This window comes from Drosophila serrata, unplaced genomic scaffold (assembly GCF_035046125.1).
Source record: "Drosophila serrata isolate PLE 108 unplaced genomic scaffold, ASM3504612v1 contig_376, whole genome shotgun sequence".
NCBI classification, from domain to species: Eukaryota; Metazoa; Arthropoda; class Insecta; order Diptera; family Drosophilidae; genus Drosophila; species Drosophila serrata.
Genome location: NW_028257274.1, coordinates 1,109,748 through 1,126,723, shown reverse-complemented (window position 1 = coordinate 1,126,723; position 16,976 = coordinate 1,109,748). Strand labels below are relative to the sequence as shown.

At 36.3% G+C, this 16,976-nt stretch overlaps 1 protein-coding gene across 50 annotated transcripts in view; it reads left to right on the top strand.

Moving 5' to 3' along the window:
- The window catches only part of slo (calcium-activated potassium channel slo), a 57,745-nt gene that overhangs the window by 26,408 nt on the left and 14,361 nt on the right, over positions 1 to 16,976 (top strand). For 13 of the 50 annotated variants that reach the window (XM_086839569.1, XM_086839552.1, XM_086839553.1 and 10 more), the window contains 8 exons: positions 3,551 to 3,661; positions 6,006 to 6,111; positions 8,723 to 8,875; positions 8,944 to 9,099; positions 9,388 to 9,500; positions 13,139 to 13,297; positions 13,416 to 13,492; positions 14,168 to 14,203. In XM_086839569.1, the coding sequence (XP_086695695.1) occupies positions 3,551 to 3,661; positions 6,006 to 6,111; positions 8,723 to 8,875; positions 8,944 to 9,099; positions 9,388 to 9,500; positions 13,139 to 13,297; positions 13,416 to 13,492; positions 14,168 to 14,203 (911 nt within the window). Of the gene's footprint in view, positions 1 to 3,550; positions 3,662 to 4,371; positions 4,478 to 6,005; positions 6,112 to 8,722; positions 8,876 to 8,943; positions 9,100 to 9,387; positions 9,501 to 11,137; positions 11,251 to 13,138; positions 13,298 to 13,415; positions 13,493 to 14,167; positions 14,204 to 16,365; positions 16,438 to 16,976 lie in introns of all 50 variants that reach the window. The other 37 variants (XM_086839551.1, XM_086839566.1, XM_086839564.1 and 34 more) reach the window with 8 other exon arrangements.

Here is a 16,976-nt window from a genome sequence, read left to right as displayed (position 1 = left end):
AAATTATCAACTTACTCTTCTCTGCTACTTTCTACTCTCTCTATATCGTACTCGTACCATCCTGATCTTGATCTTGAATCTAAATTCTTTAGCTTTCCTATCCTATCTTTTCGTTTGATTTGCACGTTATCTCTTCTGTTTTGACTCTCTTGAGTTCCTTGAGAAAACAAAAACGCGGCTTAATCGTGTTTGATTTTGAACTTTCGATTTTCGATTTTGGGTTTCTTTTTTTTTTGGTTTTAACTTTTGTGTTCACCTAGAAACGAATTGGTTACGTGTAATTTGCAGGTCGAGTGTGAAGTCAGATCAGAGCTGATGATTGGCATTAATCGAAATTCAACATGCGTATTGCGTATTGCTCTTAAGTTTTGTCTCTTTTCTGTATGCCATATCATCCTAGCCTCGTTTTGCATTTGTATTAGCCCTTGAAGTGGATCAGTGATTGGTGTTTATTATTGTGTTACATTATCGTAATTGTCTATATAGTCCTTGATATCGAAGTCGTAACTGTATATCCATCTTAAACGAACGATAATAATGCATATTAAATACTGAATACTAAATACTAAATACAATAATAATAATAATAATAATATCCGATCGATTGTATACGTAAATGTTAGAATCCATTCTCAAAATATGTACACACACACGACTCGAACTCGAAGTCTCGATAGATTTTTTTCCTTCCAAGTACAGACAGCAATTTGTAAATACCAAGCCACTCTCACGGAAAACTTCAATTTGCTTTATAATATATACATATACATATATATATATATATTTTTGGCTAGAAAATGTACGATATTAGAGGCAGCAGGTGTCATCTGAGCAACGGAACCATCGACAAAGTGTGTGTAAAGCGAATCAATAAAACCTATCAATCAATAAAAACTCATGTATCTTCCCAGCATATTTTACTCTTACTCTTTCTCTTCTCTTCAAACCTTCAATCAGTTATATCGATCTGCTACTCTGCGTGTTGTAGTTCTTGGACATACATATATACCCTATACTATCTATCAACACTTCACTAAATACACAAACAAACTTACGATTTACTTATGATTTCGACTTTCCACTTCTTTGAGAAACATTCGAGTACAACGGTATGATCAATCAATATAAAGATAAAACCCACACATAGACCTAAATCGGATGACACTGCACTCCGCTCCACTAAAACTGTCGTAGACCAGTTTGTTGTGTATGGATGCGCTCGGCGATCTCATTCGATCTACTATACCCTTTGCCCGCCTATTCGGATCAGGTAGGAATCCAGAATCAAAATAAAGCCGAGGTCCTGCATCGTTGTATGTTTTGACTCGATACGTGGCCCCTGTAAGCACACCACACCACTCTGTTGTCTCCAGCTTAGGGATCACTGATCAGGAGAGAGTAATGCTCGCCAGAGTGTACTCAGAATACAATCCTTAAACTGCAACCGTAACCGAAACCGTAACCGAAACCGTAACCGTAACCGCATCCGTATCCGAGTCCCACACATCTCCTGACTGTCTCTCTATCTCGCTGTCTCTCTTTCAAAAGATCTCTCCTATCCATAGTTCTTGTTTTTTTCCGTTTGATTTCCTCAAAAAAACCCACTCACCTCTCATTGCACATTTCCGAAATGATAGTTTTTGGCGCATCTGAAGAACAAACATTGAAATCATCTTATACTTTTGATTCATGTTGATCAGCAGCAAAAGCTGCCAGAAAATGTAACGATCAAAATGCGTGGCCAGGCATCAAAATGTTCAACCTTTTCACTATGTTTATATATCATTTCCAGAAAATAAAACCACAACTAAAAATATATGAATTTTTCAATCCAAAAGTCACCATATGTTTCTTTAGCTGCAGCAATGATAAAATAAAAGAAAACAGCGACACAAGAACTAATCGAATGTAGAGCATTTATTTCGTTTGTTTGTTCGTTAAATGCAAATTGAAGTTCTTCTTTTTCCAATTTTTTTTTTAGCGAAACCCCGTAGTCGAGCACCAAATTTTTTATTGCCACCGTAGAGGTAACCAACGAGTTTGCCAATTGTATAGCCCTGCATCCGGATTTGATCAACCGAAACACAATAACACGGCATCTAAATACACTTTCCCTCAAAACGTAGTAGGACAATCCACTGACTTTACTGGAAGTATTTTCCAAGGACTCTAGAAAGGACTCTTCTGTATTTGATTTTTATTGATTGTTGTTTTTTAGTTTGACTACCTTTGACTGAGTAGCTAGACACCTAGGTGATCTATGATATGATATACACCAACAAACAGCAAATCCATAACCCAAAACACACACATCCACACCCATATACACACACACATGGAACAGTAGCAGTATGCATGTGTAGTGGCACTAAACACACCACCTTTAATGTATTAGGTATTTTTGGGAAGAATGCCTGCCGGTTTGCCTGACTGCCTGATTGCATGACTGTGACTACAGTAATAATCTACCTATATTATACAATGCCTAGCACATGTAGAAAATAATTATAAATATATATCTTTAGTATATGGAATGAGCGTAGTGTATCATACAATGTGTATATAGAAAACAAATGCGTTGGCCAGTTGCTGACTACTTTTGATGCTTTACTTGATGCATGTAAGTTGATTACAACAAAATAAATACAAAACTGATGTGCGTAGCTAAGCCTTTACTAGAAACCGTATTGATTTTAAAAACTCTTCATTTTCACCTCTGGATATTGGCGGATGCAGAGTCCGAGATCCAACCAGATCCTCATTTTATGACTCTTAATTTATTGCCATTGATTGATTACTTTTTTAATGTACAAGCCCCTGGGGTAGCAGACTAAATTCATGCATTTTGCATTTATCATTTGAGTTTTAAGTTTACCAATTATGAGTTCGTGTATTTTGTATAATTTTGATAAATGTTTGTTTTCTAAGAAAAATGCAAAAAAAAGTAATTATACTTTACCACCAAATAATACTGACAAGCCATAAAGATAACCATAACCAGGCAACGACGAGCAGTTGATAAATAATACAAACAGATCAAAGCCTAAATCAATATAAAGAAATATACATAAGACGAAAAAACAATGAATATACTCGTATCTATAACCTCACCACCAACGACATGCACTCATTCGAAGACATACATTCAAGGCACTCACACACACATACATATAAACTAATACTAACACCGAGACACTTACACCGCAAATATGTATATTATAGACTCCGATTCAGATTCAGATTCATGGAATGTGATTAAATCTGAGAGGGCTTAAGCAGATGCATTTAATTCAAGTAAAATCAAATTAAATGCATTTTTCTTGGCCCCCAGGATCTTTTGTCGCTTTAATCGCACACTTACACTGAGACACATCTCATTTCATACACTCTCACAAACGCCACACACACATGTATAGAGCTTCAACGCATTCCACACTAGATTTAAGCGAAATTGTTGCATTAATCGTTGAAAGCGAAGCCACTTCTCCGGAACTAATCTATTTATCTCTCTCCCAAAATCAACGATACCCGAACCTGAACCGCGGAACAGACATATTGTGGTATGCGGTCACATAACATACGAGTCCGTGTCGCATTTCCTGAAGGACTTCCTCCACGAAGATCGGGAGGATGTCGATGTCGAAGTGGTCTTTCTCCATCGGTAAGTTCATCAAATGACCAATTCAAAATTAAGCAGAAGAATAAACCTAATTACAATCGTATTGCTAATTTGTTGTGTCGTTGTTAAGTTGAAATTATCGTTTCCTAAATGTATTTTCAATTCAGTTTTAATCAGTAAAAATCAGCAAAGAGAACAAAAACATAGAGCAGTACCTAAGCAGAATCAAAGATTTAAAAGGGGTTTGTGGTCAGCAGCTGCGCGGATAAGTAGGCAATGGTTTTTCTTACGAGATTGAAATAAAACGTTTTCCTGTTAAATACAATATAAAATATGTTGAAACATAATTAAGTTATTTAACCAATTAACTTTGTTCTTGATTTTATAAAAAACATTTATTTATATTTTATAATTTTTAAAATTTATAAAAAGATGTACTTAAAATACTTTATTCTTGCTCTTATATATAATCTGGAAATATAAGTTTTTTATTTTAATAATCAGCTGCTGGCCGCTGACCCTTTAGTTGGGATTAAAATCCCCAGCCAGTTAAGTTAGTTCAAGGCACTATTTTAAGTATTTGCATTAATTTAGCGATTAGCGAACACACAGAAAGTGGAATTCAATTGATTTTAGTTTTGATTTTGAACAGTCCCTTTCTTTTTTTTTTGACTGCATAACTACTAATACCTAAAAATACAACTATATATATATATATGTCATATCATGTAATGTAATGTAAACCAAAATAGCAAAGAGCCTGACCTGGAGCTAGAGGGACTGCTGAAGCGTCACTATACCACAGTGGCCTTTTTTCAGGGCACTATGATGAACGCAGTCGACCTGGAGCGAGTCAAGGTACACAAACACACACCGAGAGCACACCAAAAAACACGTCAAACATCCAACACCAAACATACACACACCACACACACACACACACACACACCCCTCAGACACAGACACAGACACAGACACAGAACAAACAAAGAAACACACCTACAGACCAGTGAGCAAATACAAGAAGACACGCAGAAGTAACGATAAACGATTGAACCCAGGTGTCCCAGCAAATAACCACAAACAGCAACAGCCAAAACAACAAATTTAAAAACAATAGAACAATAGAGAAAATGAACAACAAGGCATTGCTCATACTTTGTGAATGTTTTTGTGACCGTGAAGGATGCAACTTCACTCTGTCTGCCATCCTTCTCCGAAGTGAATTAGGAATCGCATTCGCTGCTGGCATCTTTCACAGCAATCGAAGATCAAAAATCGAATCAAGACACGCCCCTTCTCCCTCCATAAATTCTATAAATATATATAAATGCTCGCTCTTTCTATCTCTCTCTCTCACTTTGAACTTGAACAATTCAATTATGTTTATTTTTATTGCAATTTTATAGCTTTATTATGATAGCATTATTATTATTAATGGTTTCCGGTTGCTGCTGACGAGGCTTTCAAGAAAACGGCATTTTCTTTGAAATTTCCTCCCAGTGCCACGTGATAAATGATGTTATTCATAATTTTAGATAGACCTTAGTTTCACATTTTTAATCGTTCCATTTTCGTTCGGTTCACTTTACTTTTTGCGTTCGCTTAACATATTTTATCCCCGCTTAATAATGGAATGACCTACTTAGCTGAATTTTTTCCAGTTTCCATTTATTTTTCCAGTATTTACAATATATATTTCCTTTTGATTCGAATTCGAGCTAAAGCTTACTTGACATTACATTAAGCTACATACATATATCTCACGTTTTATTATATATTTTCAATTTTTTCAAATCGTAGAAACCTTAAAGTAAATTCAAATAATCCTTTTGTAATATACTCGTGACATTTTTATCCTCCCATAGAGTTCTTTGAGCCTTGAGAGCCTAGTTAAGTAATGTTAATTAGTTATTTAAGCAGAGTTCCTTGTCTAGAGTATAGAGACGTACTATATAATATAAGTAAGGAGATTACGATTTATTTCCGTTTTATAGTTTAGTTTTAATGAATCACGATTTTTGTTGCACCTTCGGCTTGAAGACTTTCTTTACCGACAATTCTGTCTGCATTGTTTGTTTCTCTTCTTTTTCATTTGCATATATTTGCGGACTCCGAAAATCGCACAATAACCACACATATATACTAAATATATCTATATATATATATCTGTATATTGTTTGTTGTGTTTCGAAAAAAACACGCCCACAAACCCACACACATGCAACGATATTCTTCTGTTTCTTTGAATACAATCCAATCTACGTATTCTCCTCCGTGTGTACATTGGAATCATTGAAAACTCTAAAAACTTTGTATTATTTCCCCACAAAATAAAAACAACCACAAAAAAAATCAAATCAATTAAAAAAAAAATTATATAAAGAAAACCACCCGATTTGGAACTTGAGGGTTTGTTCAAACGTCATTTTACCACCGTGGAGTTCTTCCAAGGAACCATTATGAATCCGATCGATCTGCAGAGGGTTAAGGTAAAACAAAAATGTATTTTCATTTTATCCGTTCCACTATATGTTCTATATGTTCGTTTGCCTTTCGTTCCTTACCGTTCATTTACCCGATTCCGTTCAGTGTACTCTCGTCTCGACCCGTGCGCTATGCTTTCGTTTATCATTATGTATTAACCGAGCCCCAGAATAAGCGTACTTACTACTACTACTTACTTACTTACTTACTACATCTCTTACGTACCCGTATACTTATTTGTGTAACGAACGCTCAAAATGTAATTACAACCCGCCTATTAATCTATACCCCTGTACGTGTGTGTGTGTGTACTGTCTATCTACATGTACAAGCGATATTCGTGTAATACGTATACGTAATATGCATTTTCTGGTTTTTAGTTTGGTCAACAGCAACAGCATCACAGCGTTCATTAGTACATTCGTATTGGCCCCGGCACCTGAACATAAAACAAATTACACCAAAAATTTACACAAATAAACAAACTGTGAATAGCAAGTAAACAAATAAAGACGCAAAATAAATACTTAAACAGTACACACGGACACCGTAAATTGCTGTTGACATTGTTGTGTAAAAACATAAACGAATTCCATTGATTTATCCTTATTTTAAGCTGCATAATCTACAACATTAAAGTAAATGTAATTTCTTCTTTATGTATGTGCTAAGTATGTTATTGTAATTGCTAAGTTAATTGTTAACTGTATAGTTTGGATTACTAAATATTTGGCAAGTAACACAAAACAAAAAAAATCGAAGAGCTCTAAGGAAATTGCTTATTGTTTATTCTAAAAATGCCATAATAGGTTTATCATATTTTGACATCAGTTTAGATCTAAATAGCCTGAATATATTTTAGTAGCAAAAATTAATACAAATTTAATTGGCAGAAGTATAAAATATTTATAATTAAACTATTGCTCAAATTGTATTATGAGGCATCTAAAATAATATGTTGATATTAAAAGCTGTCCCATTATGTTTGTCACATAAATCTCAAAGATTTTATAATTAAAACACTTCTAACAAGAAAGGAAACCATCTTCGGGAAGCCCAAGTATATAACATATACCTTTTCAGTTTGCAATAGAATAATAGGATCGTATCGGAAATCGATCGTTTGAACCGATATTAATACATATTTTTATATGATTTTTTGTTTTTTTTTTTACATATCAAAGTTTAAAAATCTCATAACTTAGCCGAAAATGTGGTAGTTTTTGTAAGGTTAATTATTCTGCATACTCAAACAAATAATTAAAAATATTAAGATTTTTGCCAATTTTTAAACATTTTAATGATGTAACCCCTTATAAATTTTTCCATTTTCGAAAAAATTTCAAAAATTTATTATTTGACCGGACATGACTAGATATATTCAGCTGTTGTTCCTGATCAAGAATATATATGATTTATAGGTTCGGAAATGCCTCCTTCACCGCGTATTAAAATGTCAAATAGTAATTGGAGTATGTTTTAATGTATTTAATTATATTATTTACAAATCGCTTAATTTTGTTCTTAATATATAAATTGATTAGATAATTATATTTAGTTGGAGGTTATTGTGACATTTCCTATCTAATAAGCAATTAGGGTTACATTTTTTGTGAAAAATAATTATCATCAGCTCAGCTAAATATGTGTAAACTTAAATATATTGTATAGTATGCCTCTATTAAGTACATGTCTTAGTCTGTAAAGTAAATATATATATCTATATCAGCTTAATCGATATCCTTTGAATGGACGCCTTTAAACGGCCTTTGCTAGTGCCATCGCTTGTCCTTGTAAAGTGCGATAAACATCGCATCCTTTGCATGCGAGCCGACTGCATGTCTTTGATCGGATAATGATGCTTGTAATTAGTGCTAATCCGTTGTCCAATGCCCACTTGAGTTTGCTCTTCAGTTGTGCGGGGCTTTGGTATTTAATTAAGTTGTTTTGAACTGCACCGATCCCCCCGCCGACACCCACAGCCCACTGCAATGCACCGAGCGTTCGCCTTATGATTTCTTATTGTGTCCTTAGTTTGGAGTTGAAACCGAAAGACTGTGTCCAGCAACCAAATCCACCCAACCAAACACCCAGCAACTGTACAACCGCTTACTATCTCCCTTTAAAAACAGCCCCTAGTGGGTTCTGCTAATGAAATACTACTATTACTACTACTCCCCTTAAAGTACCCCAAAAAGAACCCTACTACGTACGCAATGTATATGCAAGATATGGCCTGGCCTCGATCCGAGCCAGATCGAACCAGGATCAAACCAAAAACCAAAACCTCACCTGTGGCATTTTAAGTACTCATACTCGTACCATAGTTGTCCAGTCGATGTGCGTGTAAACCGCTTACTAATTGTTATATTGTGGACAATGCTCTATACGTGACACCTCTGCAATATATATTCACAATAACAGTAACAATAACAATCACTGAACCATAACAAACTACTTTGAACAGTTCAACATAACAAAACTAACTCACATGAGACAAAACATCAAATGCCCATAGACATAGTCTGACCATAATCAGCTAACACCATTCAGCTCGCCACGAACCTTTTGCTAATCGATAACTTATCCATTTCTCAAACCGGAAACCGGAAACAGGTTCATGAAGCCGACGCCTGCCTTGTGCTAGCTAACAAATATTGCCAAGATCCCGACGCAGAAGATGCTGCCAACATCATGAGAGTAATCTCGATCAAGAACTACAGCGACGACATTCGAGTCATCATTCAGTTAATGCAGTACCACAATAAGGTGAGTTAGCTGAGGATCTAATATAAATGAGAAGATATATATTAATAATGCGTATACTTGATATTTAGGCGTACTTGCTGAACATCCCATCGTGGGACTGGAAGCAGGGCGATGACGTCATCTGCCTGGCAGAGCTGAAGCTGGGCTTCATTGCCCAGAGCTGCCTGGCGCCCGGATTCTCGACCATGATGGCCAACCTGTTCGCGATGCGTTCGTTCAAGACGGTAAGTGACGGGAGGTGGATGCTGTCGCAGGGCGACAAAGGCTCACCAATCAAAATACCAACGAAATACCTGACACAAGCACACTACTGGCGCCCAGTGAGAGAGAGCAGGCCGGAAGTTAGATATTTTTTTTCAGATTAACGATTTACAGATCCGCAGACATTGTACCATACTGTCCTGCCCCAAGGAGGCGCGCAATATATATATATCTGTTATATGTGGGGTGTACCTCCTGCCGTATATATCAAATCAAAAATTGTCTCTATATTACGTGTCTTTAACCCCTAGTCGCCAGACATGCAGTCTTGGACAAATGATTACCTGCGCGGCACTGGCATGGAAATGTACACTGAAACATTGAGTCCCACATTTATTGGAATACCATTTGCTCAGGCCACTGAGTAAGTCACGCAGCAGGCAGTTTTCCAATTTTCCAACCATATGCTATATCCGTATTACTCGTACAAGCAACCAAAAAAAATAAAAAAACCAAAAACAAAATGAAAAAAAAAAAAAAAAAAAAATTAAAAATACTATATTGTATCTACTACTACCTATTCTATTCTACTTGTTAATCGTGCAGCGTTGAACGAAAAATAAAAATACAACACCATGAACAACATAAGATATATCCGGCTCACAGGATAACATATCTCTATTTAGAAATTTTGCTTTAAATATATGATTTAGATCCTAGTAAAGTGCTTCCTGTGGGCCGGATGCAAACACCTCACAACTCTCACACACACCACAAGTGTACACACACATTGTTATTTGTTTTCACTCAGTTCGGATAGTCGTTGTAAAACTCTCTTCCGTTAATTGTCTTTTCATTTACCTTGAAGATCGATCGGAGATCCGGCACGTTTACACCGATGATCTAAGTGTTGCAACGTGTAAATGTGCCTGCCAATAAATAATGAACTTAGCTTATGATTTCGATTCTCCAAAACCAGACACACACACGAGACACACGAGTCCAGAGAACACCAACAATAAATACACTAAAAACACTGTGAAAATTAGTCGTTGTTTCAAGCAAATTCTTTGTGTAATTGAGTGTTCTAAGTGTTCAAACTGCCTTCAGTGTTTGCAAATACAAAATATATGGTTTCTTATCCTTCATTTTCAAAAGCAAACAAACTTCAAAGCTGCCCAGACAGTTCTATTGACATTCTTTATTTAAGGATACACACACACACACAACACAAACAGACTCAAGCCCACACATACACACACACACACAATCGCTAAATGTATGGTATCTGTGTGAGCAAAGCGCTCCAAAAAATCTCTCTCAATATCTATCTGTATCTCAGTATAATAATAATATTAAAAAAAACAGTTCTAAGTTTTGCAGCGTGCATTTTAGTTTGTGATTTGATTTCCGTTTGATTTCCGTTTCCGTTCCCTGATGGTTTCCGTTTTGACATTTTGATTTCTGCTCATTTGACACACGTTCGGTTCGGTTGAGTCTTGATGCCACCCCCAAATGCTCGTGCCTTCTTCAATGCTGTAAAGTTCGCCAGAAAGTGTAAAGACAAAGCCAGAGATATGAAGCAGTATTTCTATGCCAAGCCAAAGCCAAACCAAAGCCAAACCAAAGCCAAACCAAAGCCAAAACCAAAACCACAACCAAAGCCAGAGTATGCGTATGCAATGCCATGCCTGAAACTGACCCCCTAAGAAAAACATGCACCAACCAAGAACAGCCACACACTCTCAGCACCGAATATCGCCAGCCAGCTGTTGAAAACAATTGTAGACCCAGCAGAGAGTCCCCCAAGTCCCAGTTCCAGTACCAGTACCAGCTCCAGTTCCCGCTGTGAGATGTGTAGGATCTGGTCAGACGCTTGTGTCTGCCAGTCAGTACTCCTGCCACCTGCCACACCAAACTGCCAAACTGCCAAACTGCCAGACAGACAAACAAACAAACCAATGAATTATACCATTTAGTACAAACCGATAATGCGCCACGTAGTTACTTTAGCGAATCTACTAAATGCAAACCACAACAAAACCATTTTCTAACTTTCAGTCACCAGACACACAGGCCTGGCAAAATGATTATCTTCAAGGTACAGGGTGTGAGATGTACACCGAAACCCTATCACCTTCATTTACCGGCATGACATTCCCACAAGCCAGCGAGTAAGACTCTAAAATGAGACTCTAAAATTAGCGAAAACTTAAAAAAAAAAATTATATGCAAACTGTATAAAAAATACTACTACTACTACTACCTACTACTACTACTTCTACTACTACAACCTTTTTGCATTGTACAAAATAAGTTTGTTTAACAATTCTTTTTCCTATTATTTACCAACTTGATTCAATTCCGTTTGATTTAATATCCTTCCTCATAATAACAACAACTAAACAACTGTTTGTCGCCTCTCAATTCCCCCTCAAAAACTCAAATTCAACTCGCCCCACCTCTGGCCATATATATACATATATATATATCTCGAATACTCAAAATCCATACTTAGTATCCACTGAAAGAAATATAATAAAATAGTCACCAGTAATCCCGAATCCACCAATAGTAATCGAACCGAAAACCCTCTCGAGGGCGAACGCATTGAACAACCTGTATATCGTATCGTATATCGTATATCGTATATAACTCTCCACACTCATTGTAATTGGCTCAAAAACCGTATTGAATCCGTAACCGTAACCGTAACTCTACAATCGCTTGCTAACCGAACTCAGCTCGCTGCGATTTGTAGACTCGTACACTGCAATTAATTCTAGAGACTCGTACACTGCAATTAATTCTAGAGAATCCCACCTCCCCTGGTCAGCGCTCACTTCCACAGAACAGCTCCACTTCTGACTCCACCCCGAACTCCCGAACTTATTGCATGTGCAGAATGTAACGTTTTTTGTCCCCCACCTAATTTTTTTAGAGTGTACTCTAGTTGGCAATGGATCGCAGGTAGTGTTTTTGCTATTTGTAGCTGTGCTGCCAAAGGACTTTCATAAGATAATAAACAAAATATATTTAACAAGATAAGAAAAGAATGCCGAAGTTTATAGGATTATATCAAAAATAAATCAAATCGAAATTTATCATTATTTTTATTTGTAAATTTTTTTTCGACAAATTAAAGTTTAAAAATTTCATAACTAAGCCAAAAATGCATTAATTTCAATTCGAAAATCACTCTTATGTTAGTTTTTATTAGGTTAACAAATCTGCATACTCAATTTAGAATTTTAAGAAATTCAAATTTTTTCAATTTTTGACAATTTTAATGATGTAACCCCTTATCAAATATTTAAATTTTGAAAAAATTTTCAAAATTTATTTTTGACCGGATATGGCTAGGTCGATTCGACTGATCATGCTGATCAAGAATATAGATGATTTATAGGGTCGGAAATGACTTCTTCATTGCGTTTCAGGCTTCGGACTAGAATTAAAATACCCTGAAAGGGTTAATTAAGATTAATTTAATTATATTGTATGCGTATTTAAAAAATTAAGCTATTGATTTTAAATGATTTAAAATTGTGTATAAATGTTAACTCTACAGAATTCTGTGGTTCTTTTTTCAAATATTACAACTATGGCAAATGCACGAAGGATTTTATTAAAGTAATCCAAATTAGTTGTCGCAGAAAAGGATCCTTTGGCAGCACTGAAATGTAGTTTTTATTTATTTACAATTTTTACAATTTTACAATTTTTTAAATATTTTTTCTTAGTTTTACCTAAGCATTTTGCCAAGCATGCCAATTTTTTGACTCGTCAATCGTCGTCTTGACTGCTCTTCGTTTTTCGTAACAGTGTACGCTTTGAGAGCACCCACGAACACCGACACTTGAATACACTTGAACACCCCACCATACACACTCACACACAATCACTGACACCAAGTGCATGCCCTGTTTTTTGAGAGAGTTCGACTACACCTTTGTAGCATACTAAACTAGGTTCAATTTAATTGTAAAGCAAAACTCTAGACTAAGTTGAAGCCGAGTCTGCGAACAGGCACTGATTACCGCCCATCTTCCCCGCGTTTAGACTGTGCTTCTCCAAGCTGAAGCTCCTGCTCCTGGCCATCGAGATCAAGGGCGCCGAGGAGGGGGCGGACAGCAAGATTTCCATAAATCCAAGGGGGGCCAAGATCCAGGCCAATACGCAGGGTTTCTTCATAGCACAAAGCGCCGACGAGGTGAAACGGTAAGAGATTGTTTCTAAAAAACTAAAGTTATTTAAATGAATGATTTAAATAAATTAATGTGCTGACCTTATAATTCCCACAAACCTTTACTTATATAATTATTATTCCTTTTCGTAGTGCCTGGTTCTATTGCAAAGCCTGTCACGAGGACATCAAGGACGAGACGCTGATCAAGAAATGCAAATGCAAAAACTGTAAGCATACTTGTGTACCGATTAATTCCGATCTAGTTCCTAGAGCATTTATGTATCAATGGACTTAATTTAACTTATACGTTATCAATTTTTTAATTTCCATATGTATTTGATTTGATTGTTTCTTTTGTGAATTTCGAATCGAATCGAATCCAGAGAATCGAATAAGCCAAACAGAAACTACTTACTTAATAATTACTATACCTAGATATATAGGAGATTAACAGGCCGATTTTAGTTTGTAAGAGAAAAAAGGTCCTCTCTAGCGAGAGTTGAGGCAGATCCTAGATATAAGGCGTAAACTCTTCAGCTCGTATGAATATCAAGATATTTTAACACTCTACCATTACAACTATTCGTATATTTCTAAATATTTTTATACATAAATATCCATGTTTTTATTATATATTTATTATGTATGTGTGTTGGCGCGTGTGGCCCTCGCTCGTCAATGAAATCAAAATCAAACAAAAACTGCAACAAAATCACAAAAAAAACTAACTATTTATAACTATAAACTGCTGGTACACCCCTCGCACACACACACTCACGCTGCTGTGTGGGTTGGGTGTGCCGCACATGCGATGTGACATAACAAAATACAACCAATTAAACCAAATCGAATCGAATTTAATACCAAATAATACAACCCAATGCCATAACTTTGTCCCACAGTGACTGTTCAGCCCAGGAGCAAATTCGATGACTTAGGTAAATCAAGCAACAAACCGAATACCCCAAAAGAATAAAAGAACACACACTAATTTCCCCACAAAAAGCAGAACACTACAGAAACCAAACACACAACACACTTCTCAGTTTTGAAGTTTTATCCAAAATCCCAAATACCAATACCATTTTACCGCCGATTCCAAAATTACGATTTCAACTTTTGTATAAAGTACATTTTGCATATTCCCCTCCTCCGTTCCGTTCCGTTTCCTTTTTTAACAAAACAAAAGCGAAGGTCCTTGCTCCCGATCCGGTTTTCCTTGCAGCACCTCTCACCTCACAATCAAGAGCACGACAAAATCAGATTTTCCTTTTGGTTTCCGTTGATTGCCATTATTAATTTTGAAGCGAAATCATTGGACTGCCCCCTAAGTGCTCCGCTCCTCAGCTCAGCCCAGCCCCCCGCCCGGCCATAATCGTTTCCGACATCATAACCACCTATATACTTATATATATATATTATATATGAACAACGAACAACCATATCCGTCCTCCTGCCCGTTTATCTTGCCCACGTGCAGTTCTATTTTGGTCACTGTTTGTTTTGACATGCGCCTCTTTGTAACCCACGAAGTAACAGTTAACCACACCCACCCACACCCACCGTATAACGATTAAGAAAATATATATATCCCCCCATACATCCGAAAGACTACGCGGCGAGGAGAAAGCCAACCGAACATAAAGTACCATTGACCTTGTAAATATGTTTGTGCGATATGCAACCCCAGTTCTTTGATAACCTATACTACTACCTATGTACCTACCAGCCACAGTCAACCAGCAAGAAATGTTAACCCAAAGTCTGCGCTTTTTCTTTAACCATCACACAGCCCATTTAGAGTAACACCAAGATAGTTGACACTTTCGATTTTGTGTTTTGTGTTTAACGGGGCGTATGCGTGATGCATTAGCCCGACAATGGGATCATGCCGGAAGCGAAATACAAAGGAGTTGCAAACATTAGTATATACAGGGGCCACTTAAAGTATTATATTTCAAAAGACTCTCTTTAAATCTTTTTTGCCATCAAACTTAAAGCTTTGTATTTCATTATGAAGGCATGACCACAATCTTTTCCATTCGTATTCTTAATAAACTTCATTCCCATTGACAAACCTCTCTTTTGATGATCAAGTTTTTTAAATTCCAAATCAGAAATTGCACCATTTTTTTAAAAAGTCTGTCTCGCTAATCCTCGCTCTTGCTCTCTCTCTCTATCTATCTATATCTCTCTCTGTCTGTCTCTGTAACTCCCTCTTAATATTTGTACTTTATACTTATGTGTTGAGAATAATACCCTTGAACAAAATAAGTGCATGGAAATGAGCACAAGATTCAGTTTACATTTTATATCACAAACATCACCATACCGAATTAATACGAAAAAAATATACTCTCTACTTTTCGATCAATTTTGACTCACTTTTGCAGCATCCAGCTCTAATTTTAATACTCTTCCTAATACCTATGATTAAATTACGTTTAAATACTTAACGGTAGACCTAAGTTAATGAAATGCTGCGCCGCCCTCACGAATCCCTCTTATAAAAACACACACTCTTCTTTGATTTGTGTTCTTGGCGTGGCACTTACCACCTCACTCACCAGATCTCTCTCTCTCTCTCTGTACTTATATTTATCTACTTTACTATAATTAATATTTAATGCGAATTGTATATAATCGAGAGTAGCTGCAGCAGAGAGTGTAAATAACATTAGAGCAGGCTCCTGGCAGAAGCGTTGCCAGGGAATAACTAACCTTTACGTATTTGGTTTCTATGTAGCGTAACACCTAAAACAACTCTACTTATACTCTGTGATCTGAATCTTAATCTGTAAACACCCAACTTAGCTGCAAATGTTCTCAAGTAGTTAGTAAGTTTTGCCGAGTTTGCGTTGCCTGCGTTATGGCTTTGAAGCGGCGGAACGGGATCCATCTGGCAGCTGATAAATAAATCTGAAATCGCAGAGTTCGCAGTTTGCAGTTTGCAGTTCGCATTTCGTAGTGCCTAGAGCTTAAGTTTGTGAACCACTCCCGATCCTGTGTTATATCGATATCTAAACTATATATATATATACAACATATATGCATTTATGTGTGGCCTGTGCGAGTGTCTACATGAATACCGATCTTGCAGATGTGGGCATGATTATGATGCAGACGGGCATGGTCAACCAAGGCATCACGTCGGTGATGAATACAATGGAGGGTACGCTTTCAAAACCATTTCCACAAAACGAAACAACAAAAAATAATAATAATAATTTGCGATTTTCGGCGCTCTATCCAAAACTATTAATATCAACTTATATTTTACCCAGCCAATAGACTTATTCGTTGCTGCTAATCCTAACCTAATCCTAAACCTAAAATCAAGGAGCGATGGCCAAATCCGTCTTATTGATATACCCCAAAAATGTCCGTTTAGTTTATTATAACTTAAAATCTTTAATAACTTTAGTTAAGTAACGTATACAATGATAATTAATTGAAGGAAACTTTGTGTAATTTGTGTCTTTACTTTTTGGCAGTCTTTAAGTGTTTAATATCTTCCTGATTAAATAAAATCTTAAATGACTTTTGGCTATCGCTTTTTAAGATTTGGCTGGCCAAATTGTTAATTAAAAATTAGCTCATCCCTTATTAACTAATTGAACGTGGAAACTAAATCAACATTACTAAATTGATGTACATCTGTCAGCGTTTGTGTGCCTTAGTTAATGCTAAAATCCATAAAAAGCTCCTAGC